General features: G+C 46.7%; 2 protein-coding genes across 4 annotated transcripts; one reads left to right on the top strand and one right to left on the bottom strand.

Moving 5' to 3' along the window:
• The first annotated feature begins 4,559 nt into the window (after positions 1-4,559).
• Znf692 (zinc finger protein 692) lies at positions 4,560-13,905 on the top strand. Of its 3 annotated transcripts, none has more exons than XM_074056129.1 (13): positions 4,560-4,701; positions 5,276-5,465; positions 5,756-5,787; positions 6,114-6,377; positions 6,812-6,860; positions 6,953-7,087; positions 7,411-7,629; positions 7,713-7,793; positions 7,889-7,967; positions 9,524-9,638; positions 12,298-12,348; positions 12,437-12,536; positions 12,695-13,905. In XM_074056129.1, exons 2-13 carry the CDS (start codon positions 5,287-5,289, stop codon positions 13,032-13,034), a joined length of 1,644 nt encoding a protein of 547 aa, XP_073912230.1. In that variant the 5' UTR covers positions 4,560-4,701; positions 5,276-5,286; the 3' UTR covers positions 13,035-13,905. The 3 variants fall into 3 exon arrangements, with proteins under 3 accessions (XP_073912230.1, XP_020017728.1, XP_073912231.1); XM_074056130.1 differs by having other exon boundaries at positions 4,624-4,770; XM_020162139.2 differs by lacking the exon at positions 12,298-12,348.
• Znf672 (zinc finger protein 672) lies at positions 13,875-16,974 on the bottom strand. The gene has a single exon (XM_020162142.2). It carries the CDS (start codon positions 16,377-16,379, stop codon positions 15,012-15,014), a length of 1,368 nt encoding a protein of 455 aa, XP_020017731.1. The 5' UTR covers positions 16,380-16,974; the 3' UTR covers positions 13,875-15,011.
• Between the last annotated feature and the right edge of the window lie 5,702 nt (positions 16,975-22,676).

The following is a 22,676-nucleotide window of genomic DNA, read 5'->3' as shown; positions in this document are numbered from 1 at the left end:
GGACAACAGTGACCCGGCCGCGGCGCGGATCTCAGCAGGAGCCACCGCCTTGTGTCTTCCCGGCTTGTCCGTCTCGCCCACCCTCTCCTGCCTGAGGCTGGTCACTTCGCGAATGATTCCACCACGTGAAGACCACGACATCGAGTGGCACTGTTGTTTCAGCACTTGGAAGAAGATGTTGCTCCGGGCTCGGCCGCATTCCCCGCCACTGGGGCCCCAACATTTCCAACTGCGAGTCTCCCAGCTGTCCGCTTCCTTTTCAATTTTCCCGGTCTTCACAGAACCGACATAAAGCCCAGAAATTCACTGCCAGGGTGCTTGGTAGGCAGCAGGAACCGCCAGCCTGCGGACGGCGTCCTCTGGCATCCCTTACCCATCACCCCGACGCGCCCACTTGCCGTCACAGAGAGTCCCAGCCTGCACTTTGGAGCGTGATTGGTCGCGAGTGTGGGGCGTGAACAAACTGTAGTTGGTGGGAGCCGGGTGAGTCTTGTGTGAGGATGAGGGTGTCTCTGAGTTCAGCGACTTCTGAGGCAGAAGGGTTGTAAGGTCCAAGCCAGCGTAGGCAACAAAACGAGACTGTCTCAAAAACATAAATATGACAAAATTTAGCTCACACATTTGCCTTTTTCCTACTTGGACCAGAGGAGTGAAAAGGTGATTTTTCTGTTTGGAAAGGAGAAACTGAGAGCCCAGAGAGTACAGCATTAGTATTAGGTTTGGCTACACCCAAGGGAGCAGAGAATGGGCTAGTACGTTAGAGTTCAGGAAAAATAATGGTTGTGGAGGTAAATGTGTCTTCTACACAGACCCAATGCCTAGTTATCAGAGGTCATGATGGAGAGATTTAGGAACTTTACATATGGAAAAAGAATTGCCAGTTGCACTAAGCAGTAAACTGTAATTCATTATCAACAAAACTATAAATATTTGAAGCCTAGTCTTTGAAATTGGATACCAAAATGAAATTCAAGGTCTCACATTGGACTAATACAAACGCAGGGAAATATAGACAGAGAAACAACCACCTCTCTCTCCACTCCTCCAAAAGTGCTCCTCTGCAGAACTTAAAGAGGTGGGAGCTGGTGACTGTTTTGAGAGATTGGTTGATCCTTTACTTCAATGATGTAAGAAGTTGAAGAGAGGTCAAGAGGAAAAGACGATTTATTTGGACAGAATTAGGCATTAGAAGTACTTTACAGTTTTACTTTGAACAGGATTAATCTGAGGGAACCAAGAATGTTCTTTTATCTCAAAGTGAGTAAGGACTTTTTAATTACCTAAGAGTAGCCAAGAATTATGGGACTGGCTTGTGACTTCATCCATGGGGCACAGAAACTAGGATTTTACAGGTATCTATTAAGGGACCACCAAGGGGAAAGGATAAAGTGGTTTTATGTTTATTTTTCTGTTAACTATGGAGTCTTTCAGTGGGGGCAGTACTAGAGTTTGAACTAAGGTCCTTTGGCTTGCTATGCATGCACTCTACCACTTGAGCCATGCTCCCAGCCCTTTTTGTTTTGATTATTGCTATTTTTTTTTCTTTTGGCAGCACTGGGCTTTGAACTCAGGGACTCATGCTTGCTAGGCAAGCCCTTTTACCGCTTGAGCCACTCTGCCATCTCTCTTTATTTCTGAGACAGGACCTTGAATTTATGCCTGAGCTGACCTGGACTGTTATCCTCCTACTTACACTTTCCATGTAGCTGGGATGACAAATGTGCACCACCATGCCCAGCTATTGATTGAAGTTGGGTCTTGTGCTTGAGCCACTGCTCCTGGCCGAGTTCTGCTTTTTGATGTAAAGGTTACACTTTCGTTAATGTGTAAAGTATCTGAAATAGATAGATGATCTTCCTTCCTACCTTATACCAGTCAGACAAGTATGTTCAGTCATTGGTACCACAAGTCAAGAGGACCATGGACAGGACATATGGACATAAGGATGGTTCATGTTTAGATTCATGATCATGTTATTTGGGATGTTTAGGTTGTACAGAAGTCTGGGCTAACAAACGATCATCATATACCAACAACAAACATACAAACAAGTCCCCAAGATGATTTCAGAGAATGATTTCTCTTAATGATGCTATCAAAGAATTAGAATAGGGCACAGTGGGATAAAGAATGAGTGGGTAATCTTGGAGTTGAGATTTGTATGGTGGAAAGGAAGCAACCACATGAAGAAATATGAAGTGAGTGCTCCAGAGAAAAGGAACTTCTGCCAGCATGCTTGATACAGGTCAGAAATAGCAAGAAGGTAGGAGTGATTAAGACAGAGTAGACAATGTCAGGAAATACAGAGATTTCTGAGAAGCAGCCAATGGCCAGATCACATAAAGTCTGGAAGCCATCATAAGAATTTTAGATTGCACTAGAGATAACTGAAAGGTTTTAAGCAAGGATTTGCTCTTGAAGTCACCTTCCTTGCTTTATGAGGATAAGAGTGAATGTAGAAAGCAGATTCATTAGAAAGATGTGGGTGTAGAACAGGTAACATATGATGATGGTCTTGTAGCCCCAGAAAAGATATCCATTTATCCATGAACTTGTGAAAATTATCTTTTTAGCAAATACTTTGCAGATATAATTGTTTTAAGATATTGAGATGGGGAGATAGTTTGAATTATCCAAGTGGACTCTAAATGCACTTATAAGAGACAGGCAGACATAGAAGAAAAGGCAATGTAACCACAGAGATTGAAGTGACAAGGCCACCAGTCAGGGAATACCAGGCACCACTAGAAGCTAGAAGAGGCAAGGAAAGAATTCTCTCCTAGAACCCTTAAAGGGCATGTGGCCTGACAACACTGCTACAGCTCTTCTGGCCTCAACACTGCAAAGGAATCAATTTTTGCTTTTTCAGCTGTCAAGTCTGTGGTGCTTTGTTACAACAACTGCAGAAAATCAGTGCAGGTTACTTGGCATAGGGTTTTAGCAATGGAGAGGGTCAGAAATGATTGGATTCAAGATATATTTTGTAATGGTAGAGGACTTACCTAGCATGTAGAAGGCGCTGGGTTCAGTCCTCAGCACTGAAAAAATATATATATTTTTGGAAATAGGACCAATAGGACTTGCTGATATATATGATTTGGGTATCCCAGAGGAAAAGAATCAAGGCTGATTCACGTATTTTTGGTCTCAGTAAATGGATGGACGATGGCAACATTTACTGAGAAGGGAGAGGGGACAGGGATTATTATATGTTTGTCATAGTCATGGTTGTGAAAATATAAATTATCATGTGTTGGTGCTATATTTGCATCAGGCACTGTCCTAAGCTCTTTACATGTGTTAAGTATTGCATGTACTAACTTGGTGAACTGTGGAGGGCCAGGCAGTTAGATGAGCCTGGAGCTGAAAAAAGGCTAGGCTGGAAATATAAATTAGGCCATCAGTGTATGTAAAGCCAGAACCCTGTTATAAAGGGTACCTAATTAGATCACTACAAAGAGAACATATCTAGAAGACAGAAGAGTTGGTAGGGGGCCTGATTCAGGGTTCACCCAATCTTTTTGTAATACAGAAGAGAAGGATCCAACAAAGAAAGGCCAATGAGGGAGGAAACCCAGCAGCATTTGGGCTGGTGGTGTGACTCAAGTGGTAGAGTATCTGCCTAGCAAGTGCAAGGCCCTGAGTTCAAACCCCAGTTCTAAAAAAAATAAAGACAAGATCTGTCTAGGGAAGAAAGAATAGACTACTGCATTTAGTAACATGGCTGTCAAAAATGACCATGAAAAAAGTGATCTTGAGAAAGGCCATTGCAGTAGTTTGATAGGAGAACTCCATTGGAGCAATTTGTAGAGAATAGGAAGTGAGAAAGAGTATGTGGAGAATCTAGGTAACTTTTTGGAGGAATTTTGCTGCCAACAGAGGTTATAAACTATTGCCAGTGGGGAACTTGTAATTCAGTGAAAGTTCTAAGGACTGGCTGAAGCGATAGAGCACCTGCTTTCCCCATGCAAAGCCCTGAGTTCAAACCCTAGTCCCACTAAAAATAAATAAATAAATAAATAAAACAACAGAGGGGGCTCTAATTGGCTCCTTTTTTTAAAAAGAAGATAATCTTTTTATGTTTTATTTTGCATTTTTAAATTGACTAAAATCTTTGCAATGTTTGCTTCCCTTCTGTTGATCATCAGGCTTTATGATAAGACAACGAAAAATTTTTTTTATCACATCAAGTGGGTACACTCAAAAACAATGGATAATTTACAAACAAATCTCCTTAATCAAAAGCATTTTGCAAAATGCATACAATAGTACTCTAATTGGTTGTTTATGTTGCTGATTCTGCAGCACATGTTTGCTTGTTGGTGGCAACTGAGGAGAATCCAAGGTATTGAATATAAGGCAGTAACGACTTAAGGAGGCAAGGTCCCTGGAGTTGAAGTAGGTGTATAGAAGACGGCCGAACTCTATTGCACTTTCCCCAAGGCTTTGGTCATCAAGAATAGGCGTTGTTCACGGAAGCTACCCACACCTCCCTCAGGGCTAGGCAACACACACAATCAATTCCTGCAGAGGAACCACAGTTCCCAGCAGGAGTTGCGGGGGGCGCCCAGTGCGCAGGCGCACACCGCGCGCCTCGGATTCCTCCTCCCCCTCCGACCGAGCCCCAGTTCCCGGCTGAAGTCACCGACGCTAAGGGGGACGGTTTCTTCTTAAAAGAGAAACGACAGCGGCGCGCGCGAGGTGGGGCCTTGTGCTTCCGCAGCTCTCTGGGCCTGCACGCGAGGCCAGGGAGGCGCAGGCGCAGTCAGGGTGAGGGCGGGTGGGGCGCGCAGGTAAGACCCCGGCGTGGGTGGGCCGCGGCGGGGGCTTTGGGCAGCCTAAGAGCTGCCTTTGGGACTGGTCTGTCCCACGCGTTGTAAGCATTCAGTGGACCGCCAGAGACCCGGTGGGGGCGCCCTCCAGACCTCCGGCCCCACCCCCACTCGAGCTGAGGCGCTCCCCCAGTTGCACGCCAGAACACCAGCTCTCTCTCCCCTATAGACCAGTAAAGGCTGCCTCAGTTGAAATTTCTCACGCCCCTTCCCCGGAGTCTCAGGCCTTTGTTCTAACTTTTACTCCTTACCTCCCACCCTACGACAGGCACCTTGTAGAGCAGAGCTCACACACCCTGCTCTATAAGGAGCAGCGACTCCTAGTGAAATAGTTTATTCTTGCCCCAGTTCGCTGATAAGGAAACTGAAATCCGAGCGGCAAGTGGAGCCAGGGGCTCCACGGGCCACCACGGTTCAGACAGTCTATCTCCTTCACTCTCCAGGCCGGGCACACATGGCTTCCTCCCCTGTGGCAGACGCGTCCCGCAAGCGGCGGGAGAAGCGGAGGCAGCTGGATGCGCGCCGCAGCAAGTGCCGCATCCGCCTGGGCGGCCACATGGAGCAGTGGTGTCTCCTCAAGGAGCGACTGGGCTTCTCCCTGCACTCACAGCTCGCCAAGTTCCTGTTGGACCGGTTAGGGGCCGGGCGAGGGGCTCCAGGGGTGGGCACCCAGGCAGCAAGCCCCTAGCCCCCTCTCCAGGGCCAAGTCCTATTGCTTGGCCCTTGCTCCTTTACACCCTCAGGTTTCTCTCTTCAGCAGGATGGCCAGTGTGATTTGTGGCCTCCCAGGTCCTGCTCCTCTCCTCAAGGTCCCAGCGAGTAAGAGGCCATTAGGGCTGGCCCCTTTAGTGTGTGAGTGCCCAGGGCTGAGGGTGATTGGCTACTTGGGCTCTGATCTGACCTGCAGCTTCTCCCTCTGGTAGGTACACTTCTTCAGGCTGCATCCTCTGTGCAGGTAGGTAGAAGATGGCTGGGGATAGGAGACAGAACGAAGAGAAGCAGCAGGGAGTGGTGCTTTCCAGAAACTCCCTCCCTCAGAGAGTTGGATCAGAAGCCCTGAATAACTTTGGGAAAGGAGAATGGAATGGGGAGGAGTAGTCAGATGGGGAAGTATCTGAAGAAAGGAGCAGCATCTTAGGAGTTTAGGGGTATATTTATCATTCTGAAGAATGGGGCTGAGGTTGTCCAGGGGTTTGAATTGACAGCGTTGTCTAAGTGTCTTTCTTGGTGAGAAGAAGGAGGCCTTACATCCCAGCCTGACACCCTCCCCCACCTCTCCAGGTCCAGAGCCTTTGCCCCCCAAGGGTCTGCAGTATCTGGTGCTATTGTCTCATGCACACAGCCGAGAGTGCAGCCTAGTGCCTGGGCTTCGAGGGCCTGGAGGCCAAGATGGGGGACTTGTGTGGGAGTGCTCAGCAGGCCACACCTTCTCCTGGGAACCATCTTTGAACCCTACACCTCCAGAGGCCCCCAAGCCAGCTCCTATTCCACATACTTCCCTGGCAGGCTGGTGTCCGGAGGGCAGGAGCAGGCAGGAGCCTGCAGGTAGGTTGGGGGAAAGAAGTGTGGAGAAAAGGGAGAAAAAAGGTTTCCAATCTTAAGTAGCTCAGAACTTGTTTCTAAAAATGATCCTTTTATGCTAACAAGGAAATAGGTTCTCACATACATTGTTAGGCATCAAAAAGCAAAGCAGAGTAGGATGTATGGTATGGAAAATAAAAATAAGGATAAAAAGAGTATATATTTGTATACATTTGTATAAGATATCTCTGCAAGGGCACACAGGAAGCCAGGTTGCCCATAGGAAGAATTAGGTGAGTAGGGGACCACATAAATGTATCATTTCTAAAGTAAAATACCCCTTCTCATTTCCCGTAGCCTCTGTCCCCTCTCCCTCCTTAAGAATTAGACCTTAAACTCCACTTCTCGTTTCCTTGAGTCCAGCATTTCTTCCCTTTTGACCTTATCTGTGCCAACAGGTTTGGAATCTGAGCATGATGAGAGGACTCAAGAAGCCAGGTTACCCAGGTGAGGATGAGAGATAGAAGGGACAGGATGGACTTGCACAATAGTAGGGGTGAGGGAGAATAACCTCAGACTTGCCTTCCTTGGGCTTGCAGGGGTGTGGGACCCCCACCTGAGACCTTCCTGCCTCCCAGAGAGGAACAGGATGAGGAAGATGAGGATGATGACGAGGATGAAGAAGAGATGCTCAGTGATGCCAGCCTGTGGACCTACAGCTCCTCCCCAGATGAGCCAGTTGGGGTTGAGGGATGATACTGAACAGAGCAAGAGAGGGAAGAGGCAGCTGGCCCAAGAAATGGGCTTATTGGTTGGGAGGGTAGCATGGACTTTGGAGAAGGTAGAAGGAACTGGAGGCTTTGAATTGAGGATGTGGAAAGGAGTGAAGTCAGGCTCTGGAGAAGACTTAGAGATAAAAGCAGGCATAAATGGAAAGCTTGGCTTGGGGAAGGGTTGTTCAAGTTGGGAATTTTTTTCAGTCTAGGAGTTAAGGTTGGATCAATGTGGCTGAATGCCCAGAGAGATAATGCCTGACTGCTTTGGTTCTCTTTTTCAGCAGTGAACCAGATGTCCCTAGACCACCCCTTTCCTCTGTCACCTGCACATCTGAGGGAGAAAGACCACTTTCGCCTGCAGTTCTCACAACTCCTCTTGCTGTCTCCTCCTTGCCAGTATCCCCAGTGGGTTCCAGAGCTCCTCTAACATCAACAGTTGAGGTGCAGTTGGAGCTCAGTGGGACCCCTCTGGCAGCCCAGCACACTGAGTCTTTGGCGAGGTAACCTAATGAATGAGACTGAGGGTGGGTGTCTTGTGACGTACCTCCCTCGAGGCCCTTTGCTTCCTCTTTGCTGCCCATAGCCCTGGGACTCAGGCCTTGTCTGCTGCCCCAGTCTCTGCCTGGGATGAGGACACTGCACAAATTGGGCCCAAGAGAATTAGGTAGGACTTGGGAAGATGGGACTCTAGGGTGGGCCAAGAGGAGGGAGGTGGAGGAGAGCAAGTGAGTCCTCTCACTCCACATTTTCCAACTCCAGGAAAGCTGCCAAAAGAGAGCTGATGCCTTGTGACTTCCCTGGCTGTGGAAGGATCTTCTCCAACCGGCAGTATCTGAATGTGAGTTGCACAGGTTGAGGCCTGTGTAGCCCCTAAGGTTGGGAAGAAGCTGAGGAAAAGAAGCCCATGTGCCTAGGTGGGGAGTAGCCCCAATAAGAGAACTTGCCTAGAATGTGAGGCCCTGGGTTTGATCCCCAGCACTGCCAAAAAAGAAAAAAAAAAAGAGGCACAAGAAATGGTCCTGATCTCAACCTTATTGTGCAAGAAGTTTGAAGCCCCATAGTTCGTCAGAGCCCTCAGCAGAGCATATCCTAAGTGTAGAGGAGAGCTGTAGACCAGAGAAATAGTGAGGTGTGGGTGGATAGGACAGGGGAGAACACTAGCTACAAAAGATAACAGAGGAATTGTGAAAAAGGGAGACAATTCCAGAATGACAGTGAGGCTACAGGTGGAAAACTGGAATTATGATGAAGGGGAATGGCCCGTACAATGTAGTGAACTAAGATGCAAAATTAGATCAGAAATGTGTGCTGGAGGCAAGGCTCAAATGGTAGAGTGGCTGCCTGGCAACACAAGGTCCTGAGTCCAAACCTCAGTACCACCAAAGAAGGAAAGGGAGAGAGAGAGAGAGAGAGGGAGGGAGGGAGAGAGGAAGAGAGACAGAAAGGAGAGAGAGAAGGAGGGAGGGGGGAGGGAGGGAGGATCAGAGAAGAGAGAGGGAGGGAGGGAGAGAGAGAGGAGAGGGAGAGAGAGAGAGAAGGAAAGAAGGAAGGAAGGAGGGAAGGGGATGGGGAAGGGAAGAAAAGAAAAGGAAAAAAAGAAAAAGAAAAGAAAGACTTCCACATCAGAGCACTAAAGTAGAAGAACCCATTACTCAGGCTGGGGTATGTAACTCACTTGCATGGCATGTGTGAGGCCCTGGATTAGATCCCCAGCACTGAAGAAAACGAAAAACAACCCTTAAAAAGTAAAGTAATACACATTGAGAGGTTGTGTGTGAGTGTGTTTCCAAAGTATATTTAGAAGAGAATCACATAAAGTGGTCAGAGAGATTGTTGTATGTTAATTTGATATTGTTAAGGATAATCTCATTTACCCAAACTATGTTCCATCCCAGATGATGAATCCATGGTTGGGTAAACCAGGAGTGTCATTCAGATTGACACTTTTATATGGAGAACATTGCAAGACATTGCAGTGTAAAAGTGTGGCAGGGAAGTGAATTAAGGTTAATGTTTTATTTTCCTTTTGGTGATGCTGGGGTTTGGAAGGCAGCTATGCTCACCACTATACAACCAAACTACTGGGGTTTGAGCTTGGGGGTGCTTTCTAGACAGTATCTCTACCCCTTCAGCCACACCCCCAGACCTAAGTGATTCAATAGAAGTCAAGGGCAAAACAGGGTGAGTTCAGAGTTTAGTGGTCAGGATGGGATGGGTATGCTACACATGATGTAGGTGGAGATGGAACTAGGATGACTAAGCACTGACAAAACTGTGGTATGGGGGAAAGGAGGGTAGCTGAGGAGCTTACCTGCTGGGTCAGCTTAGTTGGTCTCCCTGGAGAAGGCAGTCATTCTTGTGCCTTTTCTTCCTTGTTACCCACTTCCTTCCTAGCACCACAAGAAATACCAGCACATCCATCAGAAGTCATTCTGCTGCCCTGAGCCAGCCTGTGGGAAGTCTTTCAACTTTAAGAAACACCTGAAGGAGCATGTGAAATTGCACAGTGGTGAGTAGTGGAACTCCATCTACTTCACCTCCCTATCTGTGGGGCCCTTCACCTTTCTCTGAGGGATGACTCTCACTGTTATCCTCCATTCTGTGTGCTAAGCACTTGTCTGCTTGAGACTGTTCTAGGTGCTGAGTATAGTAGTGAGTATAGAGTGGAGTGAGACATCCACTCTATTGATGTAGGATTATGAAGAGATGAGAAAACAGGGAAAGGGAAGGAGGATGGAGGACAGTTGCTCCTATAGAAAAGAAGAATCTGAGGAAAGACTTAAGTGAAGTGAGGAGTGGTGGCTAGTGCATGTGGGAAGACCCTAAGGTGGCATCAGTGTGGTGTGTTCCAGGAATAGGGAGGCAGCCAGGTTAAAAAAGAAAGTCTTAGTCATATAAATTGAGGAGGCCTCCAAGACCAGTAAGGATGGCTTAGCTCCTACTTTGAGTGAGATATCATCTGGGTGGCAGAAACACATGGCTGATTTTGAAAAAAATCAGTGTAGCTGCTATGTGGAGAGTAGCGGGGACTGCAGATGGTTAGAGCTGGTTGCTCAGCTGCCAGGCGACTACAACGATGTGCATGTGGATAATGATGATAGCCTGGACTTGCTAGTAGCAGTTGGTGAGCAGTGGCTGGAGACTCGTGTGTATAAATGGAGCCAAAAGGGCCGCTGTGGAAAGGATGGATTAGCCACAGGTGAGATAGGCGGTGAGTAGTCGGAGTGACTTCGAATTCCAGCCTGAACAGCTGGGCAGAAGGTGATGTGATTTCCTGAAAACAATGGAGAAATGGCTGGGGAGAGGGAAATTTGACTCAAGACATGTTAATTAAATATCCCAGAAAATGTGAGTTTGGAGTTTAGTGGAGATGTTGGGTAAAATATAAATGTGTGTGTTGTGAGCATATGTGTGGTATTTGTTGCCATCTGGCTGGAGCATTCCTACATAAAAAGTGAGTAGAGGCAGAGAAGAGGCCTGAGTGTGGCCCACCTGTCATTAGAGGGCAGACCAGGTGGGTGGAGAAGAAGGCAAAAAAAAGTGGTACTTAGGGACAGAAGTGCAGAAATTGTTCTGGGGGGAGGGTGGTGGTGGTGCAGTACTGCATGCCAAGTAAGGTGAGGATGAGAATAGGCCACCAGATGTTGCAGTAGGGAGGTCATCCTTTACCAGATAACAAGATATAAAAGGAGCAGCTGAACTGTGGGAATGGTAGCCATATGGAGTAGTTCTAAGTAGTGCAGAGCTGAGAAGTGGTAACAGCAAGTCTATAATCCTGGGGTTTTTCTATGAAGACAAGCAAAGAAATAAAGGTATTGACTGGAAGGTTGTTGGCTTGAGACACAGGGATGGGAATGATTCCAGAGAGGAAAGGCATGGTAACACCAGGGTGGTTGGGAATTTTGATGAGAAGGAGTGAGTTTTAAGAGGCATGGTGAAGGTGACCACATACTCATATATGTATATATGGGCACAGGTGCAAGTTAGCTAGTGGATTTGGTAGGCAGAGGATGTAGATGTTCTATACTGGTTTTTTCTTGCTGACTAAACAAAAATAAGAACTCTGCAGAGTGAGGTAGGGGACTGGGAGTATTGGAGACTAGTGGAGAAAAGAGATGGTGTGAAATGTTTTCCTGAGTCTAGACAGTGGGAGAGAGACCTTGCCAGGGAAATGTAGGTGGATTGAAGCTGTGGCGTAGATGCAAGGAGAGGCCATGGCCTAGAGCAGGCCAGGGATTGTTTTTATACTGAGTTGTGCTTTAACCAAGCAGGTGCCACTGAGGGAGAGAGAGGCAAGCTGATTGGTAGTGTGACTAAAGGAATGCTATAAAGATGGCCACAAAAATGGAGCTGAGGGGAGAAGGATGGAATGCGACGGTAGTGGGGCTAATGGATTGGTAGCCTGGAGTTATGGGATTATCATAGAAGGACAAGGAAGGAGGCCCTTACTGGAACCAGGATGCTTAAAGTTTCAATTTCAATGAGGTAGCACAGTGCTTGGGTGTGACCTGGGAGTGCTGATGGCTGAAGGTGGGTGGGGATGAAGTCAGAGAACAAATTGAGGGAGTGCTGAATGACAGCAGTAGTGGCTGATGAGTAGAGGACCAAGATCCAGAGTTGTAAGGATCAAGGGGTAGTGATGGGGACCAATGGAGGAGGCTGCAGAGGTATGTGTTGGTTGTGGGCTAGGTCTTCAGAGAGGTAGAGTGACAGAAGCCTGAAGGACGCCATCAGAAGCAATGACAATGTGTCTACCGTAGTCTACCAAGTCTACCTTAGATTTGGCAATATAGGAGAAAAACCACAGCATCCTGAGAGCTGGAAGGGTGGTTTCAGGAAAAAGAGTAGAGGGGATTGGATACCTGCAAACAAGGCTGGGAGAGATGGGATATGTGGGCCTGGGTGGGGATAATTCCATTTGCTAGGTGCCCTTGGGGCTTGGACTTAAATCTTGATTTCTGTCCCTGACTCCAGGCTTTAGTGTGGTTGCTGCTTGGTACTTTCTGTGCACACATCGTGACTTAGCTCTCTATTCCTTGCTTTTACTTTGACAAAAACCCAGGTTAGGGTCCCAGGCACAGGGAGTGTACCTACACTGAAAGCTCATTGGTGACATAATGAAGTCTTTTAGTCATGTGTCCCATTCTCTGTATTCATATCTCACTCAGTTATCTGGACAACAACTTATTGGAATCCAGGCTTCCTGCTCCCCATGACTGGTGCATTCTGTGGGGACGGTAGGTAGGGTGGGCCGAGGAGGGTCATAGCCTGGGGATGGAGACTGGAGTGTCTCTCATGTGCCCACAGACACCCGGGACTACATCTGTGAGTTCTGTGCCCGATCTTTTCGCACTAGCAGCAACCTCGTCATTCACAGACGCATCCACACAGGAGAGAAACCCCTGCAGTGAGTGCCAGGGAGGGGTCTGAAGGCCAGGGGCCATGGGGAGGAGGTGGGGTCTGGCAGCCAGGCAGGATGCCCAGGCAGTGGAGAGCAGGAGGGATCCCTGGGGAAGTGAAGATAGACTGAAGTTCCTTCCTTCCTTCCTCTGTTCCTGGCTCCAGGTGTGAGATATGCGGGTTTACCTGCCGCCAGAAAGCCTCCCTGAATTGGCACCGACGCAAGCATGCAGAAACAGTGGCTGCCTTGCGTTTCCCCTGTGAATTCTGTGGCAAGCGCTTTGAGAAGCCAGACAGTGTTGCAGCCCACTGCAGCAAAAGTCACCCAGCCCTGCTCCCAACCCAAGAGTCACCTGGCCTCTTAGAGTCCTGTCCCAGCATCTCAGCCCCTGAATCCCTAAGGTCTACTGAGGGGTTTGGGCCCCTTACCTCCTCAGGCTCCACCTTGGCTTCTTCAGCAGTAAGCACTTCCCCTCTGCTTGGGAAGCCAGACTCCAGGGACTGAAAAGATTTGGAGAGATAGCCTGGATGAGAAATGTCAGATGCCTGGTCCCCAGAGGTCTGGTTCCAGACATCTAGAACCAGGGTGATGGGCAGCACAGGATGGGAGCATGACTGGGCTCTAGAGAAGCCTGACTACTTTAGTAGTCTGCATGTGTGGGCAGAGCAAATGTTTTGGCACCTGAGATGCAGGAATCCTGGATTCCTTTGAAAGCAGGCTGTTAAAATGTGCCAGAATGCAGTATAGGTGCAGGTCCTAACCTGCCTTGACCCTGAGGGCCAAGTTTTCTTTCTGGGCTCTTTGCAACTCTTTTCTATCAAGTATGACACCTACCCTCACACTCAAGTAGAAAAGGCTATGACCCACTGGGTCATACTTCAGTGGGACTGGCTGGACCAGGATGAGGCATGTGATCCTGGTCTATCTTCTATTTGCCATTAACTGAAAAAGCCTTATGTATAGATCCTGAGACTCTGGCCTTCTAGTGCAGAATTCAGAGGTCCTACCTGCAAGATAGCTGAGTTACCTTGGGTAGTGTTAACAGTTGGAATCTAAAAGTGTCCCCTAAAGGCTCATGTGTTAAAGGCTTGGTTGCTAGCTGATAGGCTTTTGAGGGGTTACTGGCTCTAACTTCCATCAATGAATTAATCCTTTCATGAATTCATAGCTAAATGGAACATTAGAAGGTAGGGCCTTTGAAGGGTGTATCTTGTCCCTGGACCCTTCCTGTCTTTCTGCTTCCTGGCTACCATGAGGTGAACATCTCTGCGCCATCACACCCTTTCCACCATGACATTGTGTCTCACCTCAGGCCCAAAGCAATGGATCAAAACTCCTGAAACCGTGACTCAAAATAAATCTTCCTTTAAATTGATTTTCTCAGGTATTTTGTTACAGCGATGAAAAGACTAACACAGGAAGGATGAGAGACCTGGGAATTACAAAAGAACCTGCTTCTTAGATCATTCCCAAGGTCTGTGAAGATAGTAGCCTTACATTTGGCAAAAAGGGCTCTTGGCGTCCAAAATTCAAACAAATAACTCCTTATTTCACCAGTCATAAGCAAAAAAATCACTGGCTTTTTTCCAGTGATTCCAGGAGACTCCATCCTGCTTTCTGTCCTCTGGAATCTGCTTCCCCATGGTTCCAAGCCTCATTTGAAAATAACATTCTGATGCTCCTCTTGGCAGTACAGGACTTTGTGGTCCCACATGGTCTTGACTTGGGTCCTAGGGCAAATGCCCCTCACCTGGCTGAAGAATACTGTCCTAAGAGTATCTTGCAAGGGAGCAGATAATGGCCATGTGGAGGGCCTTGCCCACTGTCACTGTGTGGGCCATCTCTGTCAGGGAGCTGGCAATTCTTGGCATGGAGATGTCAGGCACTAAAATGAGCTCTCCCACCTTCTCACTCTGCCTATAAATTTCCTACCTCAGTATCTACATCTCTCAAGCAGAAAGAGAAAGTGACAGAGGTTTCTTGGGTGGAACTAAGAGGCAAAAAGACCACAGCAGTGGCATGTGTGACTGGCCAAATCTGTGATCATTGCCTGAAGAGGCAGGACAGCAAAAAATACAAGGAGAGGCAAGGAAATACAAGCTGGAATAAGGAGATGGAAGAAAAGAGGCATGAAAACAGGAAAGAAACAGAGATCCCAGTGGCAGCAAGAGGACACACAAATACCAGGGCTCTCCACACAGGTTCTTGTGGGTTCCCTGACTCCTTGCACCCACATCCCAAAGAGACAGAAGTTGGGAGATGAAGGAATAAGAATAGGAAAAGAGCTGAGGAGGGAGTTAAGTAGAGGCAAGGCAGGCCAAGTGAAGGGCTACCAACAAACGAAAAAGACAGCAGCAGGTCTTTGTCTTCCCAAACCATATGTGAATTGCCCCTTTGGTCCTTGGTACTATAGGAATGCTTGGTCAGCTCCTTCAGAGAAACTCCTTAACAAGTCTTCCTCAAGGGGGCACATAAAGAGCCTTAAATTTTCTGTTCAGTTGGGTCAATGAAGATGAGGGCAGATCCTGCTGTAGCCTCAGTGACCGCTGCAGCAGGAACAGCAGCAGCAGCCATGGGAGTGTGCTTGTGGGCCCGTTGTTGTGTCAGCGACCGGGTGTGGCTGAAGCATTTGCCACATTCAGTACAGTCTGTCGGCTGCTCACCCAGATGCGTCTTCCGGTGCAGTGCAAGCTTGGAGGCGACACTGAAGGCCTTTCCGCACTTAGGACACTTAAGTGGCTTGTGGCCTGCATGGTTACGCAGATGTACATTTAGGTTGGACACGCACGTGAACCGCTTGCCACACAACTCGCTGTGGTAGGGCTTTTCTCCTGTGTGTGTGCGCTGGTGTTTGGTGAGGTCTGAGTGGTGGCTGAAGCTACGGCCACACTCGGGGCACACGAAGGGTTTCTCACCTGTGTGGATGTGCAGGTGTACCACTACAGCATATCGCTGTCCAAAACCCTTGCCACAAGTGATGCACACATGTGGTCTCTCACCCCAGTGGCTGCGCTTATGATGCAGCAGTGTGGAGCTGTCACTGAAGCAGCGTCCGCAGTCGCTGCATGCATAGGGTTTCTCACCTGTGTGCATACGCTTATAGTGAACCAGTGTAGTGCTCTCCAAAAAGGCCTTGCCGCACTCTAGGCATTTGAGAGGCTTCTCTCCAGAGTGCGTCTGGAGATGTTGTGTTAATGTAGAGCCCTTGCCAAAGCTCTTACCACACACACCACATTGGTGGGCGTCCATGTCGCAGAGATGTTGGAATGTGGAGTGGCTGGGGCTCTGGACCAAATGGACTCGCCCGTGAATCTGCAACCCTGCACTGCTGCGGAGGGCCTGTGGGGGCACTGTGCACAGTGGAGGAGCGGGCCTGGATAGGGGTCGGTGTGCCTCTAAGTGGTGTGCCCGTGCCTGGTGGAAACGCAGAGCACTCTGTCGGAAGGAGAGGGCACACGCTGGGCAGCGGCAGGGCTGCTCAGGCGGATGATGGCGGCTCTGACGCAGCACCACTGATAGGTGAAGGAAGCGTCGGCCACAAAGACGGCAGGGGCAGGTGAGGCCGTGCGGCTGATGCATTCCCAGATGCAGATCTAGACTGCCACTGCGGCGGAAGCTCTGGCCACACTCGCTGCAGATGTAGAGTGTCTGGCCTGCGCGGGCCTGCTTATGAGCGTAGAGGTTAGCAGACCCAGCACGGGGCTGTCCACACCCTACAGAGTGGAAGCAGCTGTCACCACTGTGGGCATGCTCGTGCTGCAGCAGCATGGAGCTGTATCTAAAGCTCTTGCCACACTCACTACATGCATAAGGCCTCCCCACCTCCATCACTCCTGATGCTGTGAACATGGTGACAAGTGGCCAGTCAGGGAAGCGTGCCACTCACACTCTGGTGTCTGCCTCCTCACAGTGCAAGTAATTTTTAGTTTTCTTAAGGCCTAGAAAGGGAAAATAGCAGGAGGGTAGAGGAGGAGACCTTGAAAACTGGTCTGTGGATTCCAGGGTTCCTTCTCTCAAAGGCAGGTGGTGTTGCTATTCCAGAAGTAGGCTACAGTCCGATTCACCCTGCATTGTGAGCCCTGAGGGGAGAAGGTCACCATGAGTCCAGTAACAGCTGCCAACAACTCCAACCTGGGAGTTCCTGTAACTTACTCAGGTAGTCCATCTCCCAGATCCTGTTTTCTAAAAGAAAGCAAAGCCATGGGAGACCCAGAAATATGGAGAAGGTGTCCTTGTACTACTTGAAAGAGCAGTAAGGACAGATTACACCCGCCCTGGAGAACAGGCAAGTATGGATTCAGAGGGAAGTTTATGTTCAGCCCAGAACCAGGAACCTCAACATTGCTAAAGAAGGAAGAATGAGTGTTCTGCCTGTTTCTGGTGGATAGGGGATCCCCACCTGGGCAGATGCATTAGGAAGTGACTAAAGAGAGATGCCAGGTAATTAAAAAAAAAAAAAAAAAAAAAACAGCAACAACAACAAAAAAAAACCACCCTGGCGTTAGACCATACCTCTAAGACTCCTTTCCTGAATCAGCAATGTGAAAACAAAAACGGCAATGTAAATTTAAAGAAACAGCAGCAACCTGAGCGGAGTACTCAAACCTGATAGCACCAAAGGGGCTGAGGCCTGGGCAAGGGAACATATTTGAGAACCCTATCAAATATGTCAGTACCTAATAAACTACTACCCCATACATCCCCAAAGTAAAGAATGTAACTCAGGATCCAGGAAAGTGGTAAAAAGGGAGTATGGATCATTCACAGAAAAATATTATAACAATATTATCAAAAGTTGGTAGAATTACCCAAGAAGTAATTTTCCCATCTTCAGGAAAGGCTAGGGAGAAGGAAAGGGCATTCTTTATAATTCTCAGAATATCCAAGGTTTTTTTTTGTACTCTCAGCCAGAGCCCCAGGGATAGAAAACTCTTTATAGACCAAATCTGTTCAGCTGTCTTGTTTATCTCAAATGGTATCCTGGAATCCTTCCGACAGGTTACTCCAGGCAGTTCTCCAGAGGCAGGGCCAGTCTTTGTCTTGTATGCAAGGAACCTCCTAAATTTGCTGTTCTCGTCCCATGACTGACCTCAGTATTGACTACTTCCCTCAAGGCCCATAGATCTGTCTCCAGCCCATTTTCACCAGAATGCTAGAAATTAGGTTATAGTCCTTAGCTCAAGGTCTTACACATCAGATCAGGAAGAGAAAGCAAACAAAATGGTTAAGTTGTTTTCTTGCAGTAGATGGAAATTCATCATAAATGCTCAGAATTTTTGTTGAAGTACGCATATAGACAGGATCCTCATTTTTGGATGTAAATGGAATCAACTGAAAAACAGCTTTGGAAACAGCAAATCTGCAGAAGTGGGCTCTGGAGTTTTTGCTCCCTTCCATCCTGGTTAGGAGGAGCCACTTTGGGATGTGCTCTTCTGGTGCCTCTGGGGCCAGGATCATGTGTCCTGTAGGAATGATGTTAAGAAGTGAATTTGAACTGAGCAGAGAGAACATGGGGAGAAAAAAGGAAGTATTTTGTAAGGAAGGTATTTTTTTTAAATGTAGATATTTTAAAATATAAAAACCTAGTAGAATAGTATCATGAATCACCATTTTGCCATTCTTGTTTTATCTGTGACACCATTCCACTTTTTTTGGGAGGTAGGGGAAGGTCTGTAATACTTTACACCCTGGATATCTTATTTGAAGATGATGACTTTTAAACAAAATATCCAAGCAGGTGGTGGAACACCTTTGCAGATGTAAGAGCATATTTTAGAGGGAATACATTGGATGCTCAAGAGAAAACTTGGCTTGAACTCAAGGTCTACACCTCAAGCCACTCCACCAGCCCTTTTTTGTGATGGGTTTTTTGAGATAGGGTCTCACGAACTATTTGCCTAGGATGGCTTCAAACCACAGTCCTTCTGATCTCTGCCTCCTGAGTAGCTAGGATTATAGGCATGAGCCATTGGCACCCAGCAAGTGAAAATTTTTAATCCAGTCACTTGGGCTGCTGATTCTACTTGAAGAACAGCTCAAAAGAATATTCATCTTTATGAGAATGACACCCTGGAGACCCAGTGATAGATCCCAAATGCTAAAGACAGCAATGTCAAGTACTCTGCCTCATCTGGGACTCTCCAGGAGGCATGGAAACCATGTTTCTGGGAGCCTCCCTCTCCTGGGGCACATGCCCAGAAAAGCAAGACAAATGCACAAACACAAACATGCACACATAAATGGCACATAAACAAAGATACCATTTCCTCTTTAGTGACATGGAGTAAGAGAGACTCTGGTGTAGGGCACAGATTTGGTGCTTGTGTGTCAGAGTGGGCCCTTCAAGTTTCTCTTACTTGCCTCATCCCATGCTGGAGCTCATACCAGAAGCAAAAGGGTCTGTGCATGGGTAGAAACCTGAAGGAAAAAAATTACAATGTCTAAAAAGAATAATTTCTAGATCATCCTATTACTTTCTTGAGTGTGAGTGTTGAAGTTGTTATGCAGCCAAATTTCTTTCACTTTGGAAAAAAACTAAGGGAGGCTTAGAAAAAGGGAAAGGGATAGTTATGTGTGAATTAGTGAAAAGTCTAATAGTTGAATACTTTACAGTATTTTTGTGTCTTTCAAGAACTTAATACAAATATTCATATATAATTAACAAAAAACAGGTATTAAGATAAGCTGATGGAAAAGTTAGCATTCATAATACATTCATGATAAACTAAGTTTCATAAATCACTTTTTTGCATCTTGGTAAATATTGCAAATATTTTATATCTAGTTGACCACACATTGCAAATTAGGAGTATTAAAATTAGTAATGCTTAGTACATTTATTAACAATATACTGTGGGAATTTTTTCTTCAGAGTTGAGTCCTTCAGTTAGAAAGGATCTTCTTCCCTGGGTATCTATTCTGCCATGCCAACACTTCTTGAGTAGGGTGAGAGACCCAACAAAGATCCGATTCATAAAGAAGTAGGCAATCATCTTGCTATATCCATCTTGAAGCCAAATTGAATAAAACTAGTTTGGGCTGCTAAGAGTTAAACTGAGAACTGTTCAGAGCTGTGCTGTCTACTACAGTAGCCAAGAGCCATATGTGGCAATTGAGCACTTAAAATATGGCTGGTCCAAAGAGGGATGTACTAGAAGGGTCAAAAACACTCCCCATTTCAAAGTCTGAAAAAGTAATGTGAAATATTTCATTAATACTGATTTTAGTTTTATGTTGACTATATATTGAAATCATAACATTTTGGATATATTGAGTTAAATAAAGCATATTATTAATTTCAACCTTTTTTTTTTTTGGCAGTACTGGGGATTTGCACTCAGGGCCTTGCTTTTGCTAGTAGTAGTAGTATTGTTCTACCATTTGAACCACATCCCTAATCCTTTTTGCTTTTAGTTACTTTTCAAATAGGGTCTTATGCTTATACCCAGGCCTGCCTGGACCCAATCCTTCTATCCTACTTAGCTGAGGTGGCTTGTGCCACCATGCCTAGCTTCTTACTGGTTTATCTTATGAACTTTTTACTACTTTTTGCCCATGTGGCCTTCAACCACAATCCTCCTGATTTCTACCTCCAGGTAGTTAAGATTATAGGCATGAGCCACTGTGTCCAGCTAAAATATCACCTATTTTTAATAAAATTTGAGATTACAAATGTGGCTCACATTTTACTTCTATCAAATAGTGCTTGTACAAATGAACTTTCCAAATTCTGGAGCAACTTACAAAGGAAGACTGGCCTACCTCCTGGTCTCTGGAGGCCTTTATTTGGAAAAAGATTGTTGAACTTACTTGACCCTGAACCTCCATAAGCATGGCTGAGGGCCATTTCTCCCACTTCCAAGGCTCCATCCCCTGACCACCCCTTTCCAAGGAGTGTACCTGCTCTTCTGGAAAACAGGTGTCTGTAATTCTCATCTAGAAAACTTGTTGGAACTTGGAGGTTGTGATCTGTATAACCCCTCTTACTGCTACTCTCAGGGTGAAACCATCACAGTTGTTAGGAACACAACACATAATGATGCTCACATATTTGTGCATTTGACTAAAATGATCTGAAGGTTACTTATGTACTTATCCAGTTATACACAAACATGCAGGTGAGTCTGGGGACAAGGGACAGCAAGAAAGGTGGCCCATCTCTCACTTTCCCCAGGGCAGTTCCCACTCATTCCCAGAGGCCCCAGCAGGCCTGCAGCTGTTCACTGCGTAGTGGCAACAGACCCAGCTGTGTGGCTCAGTGGGAAACATGGAGTGTCCAGGGGACAGAGGGGTACGACACTTGGCCTAGGATTCATTCTCTGTGTGCTGCATTAATCCTAGGGCTCTGGCCAAGGAAATAGAACTGTCCTCAAAAGAAGACAGGGCAGGAGTAGGAGTGGAAGTGTGGGGAGCTGTAGTTGCAACCAGGAGAGGTGACTTTTGTGCTTGAGTCTCCCTGTGTCCTTATTCATGGGAAGCTGAGAATTGCTGGTATCTCCAGGATTCTGTGACATACCAAAACTGCCCTGAAATCAGGTAGAAGCAAATTATCTACTCCTTACTTTGGATGATGTATGGAGTAGAAAGATTTCCTTGGCCCTTGGAAGTCTGCTTCAGGCTTTTCCAGGTGTGTGAAATTCCTTCCACTGGGAAAACACTTCCACATCTTCATTCAGGCCTCTTTCTAAATAACCACACACAGGAAAGGCTATGCCTGTTATCCTCCATACCCCCTTCAACCCCGCTCTTTAGTTTTATTCTAAATTTACAAGAAATGGTGATTCCTGTCCACTCTGGAAAGATTTAAGCTCTATTCTAGGAGGTGAGGATGAAGAATGAAATTCAGAATAACAGAATGGCCACTGCTTCTCCCCAATAGCAGAAACAAGGTCCAGTACCTCAAAAGAAGTTGCTCATTCTAACTCCAGATACAGTATGAAATGTTTAAAGAGCTGGTAAAAAGAGGAATGACAGCTCCCTCCCACCCCAATTCTGATTATTCAAATTCTTTTGGAAGTTTTGGTTTCACAAAGATTTTGTTACGAAATCTGAGAAGTGTGGAGAAGGTTAGTATGTAGTAGGAACTTGTTCTTTCTCCCTTTGACATAAACTTAAGCCAAGAGTGGCCAGAACAACCCAAAGGAGGAATGAGAGACTACCATATCAAGTCTTTTGCACTCTCTCTGGGCCTACCAAAGAACTGGACACATATAAGGCACTCAATCATTTTTTAAAATAATGTGCAGTCATATGTCAATGATGGGATATGTTCTATGTTCACTTAGGTGATAATATTTTTTATTTGGCAGTACTGGGGTTTGAACTTAGGTCTCCCACTTGCCAGGCAGAGGCTCTATCACCCCAGGCCCAGGTGGTGATATAATCTTAGGGGATCAATAGCATACATGCTGACCTAAGCATTGTTCTATGGCATGTGATTATACTACTCTCCCAAATGTTGAGTTCCTGAAGGAGAGGGCATCTTCCTGTCCTCCATACTCTGTTTTGGCTTACTGATTGAGCTGGGCTGCAACCTTTTTAGAGGAACTAGAGAGGCAAGTGTCCAAATCTTGGTTCTTCCATTACTAATTGTGTGACCTTGAACAGAGGACTTAGGTGTTTGACCCTCCTGCCTGGAAAAACTCAATAAAGGAAGGTATTTTAGTTTCATATAAAAAGAAAAAAGTCAAAATATTCCTAAGCACTGCGGTTGCCCAGTGTTTATGATTTACTGTCTTCAGGACAGTTCTTATTTAAAGAGGCTGTGAATAAGGGATCTGACTTCTGCCCCACTTCAAGCATACTAAATGGTCTGCAACCCCTTTTCTAGATATTTCCCTTTACCCCAAGAATTCCTTTTTTACACGGTTCCAGCAGCAAGGGCCTTACATAGCCCCTCAGCGCATACTATGACCTCAGAGTAAAGCAGGCTTGGTGTTTGGTACTGGATGGGAGGTGAACTATTCATGGAATGAGGTATTAAGCATTGCCGGGTCTCTCTCCACCCCCGCAGCCAATGCTGCGGCGCCTTCAGCTTGAGTCAGGAGTTGCTGAGCAGACTCTCTTCGGGCCCGCCATTTCTCACACCTGGTCCTATCCTATCCTTTCGCCTTAGCGCCCTTCCCCACCTCCCCTCCCAGAAGAAGA

Source organism: Castor canadensis, chromosome 15 (genome assembly GCF_047511655.1).
Source record: "Castor canadensis chromosome 15, mCasCan1.hap1v2, whole genome shotgun sequence".
Lineage (NCBI taxonomy): Eukaryota > Metazoa > Chordata > Mammalia > Rodentia > Castoridae > Castor > Castor canadensis.
Note: the sequence above shows the minus strand (reverse complement) of the source record. Positions and strands in the feature narration are given on the sequence as shown.

Excerpts from the sequence above, each read along its gene's own strand:
- Znf672 (XM_020162142.2), bottom strand. The coding sequence starts at position 16,379 with ATGTTCACAGCATCAGGAGTGATGGAGGTGGGGAGGCCTTATGCATGT.
- Znf692 (XM_074056129.1), top strand. The coding sequence starts at position 5,287 with ATGGCTTCCTCCCCTGTGGCAGACGCGTCCCGCAAGCGGCGGGAGAAG. Across the intron at positions 6,861-6,952 it reads CAAGAAGCCAGGTTACCCAG|GGGTGTGGGACCCCCACCTG; the intron begins GTGAGGATGAGA and ends TTGGGCTTGCAG. Across the intron at positions 12,537-12,694 it reads ACAGGAGAGAAACCCCTGCA|GTGTGAGATATGCGGGTTTA; the intron begins GTGAGTGCCAGG and ends TCCTGGCTCCAG.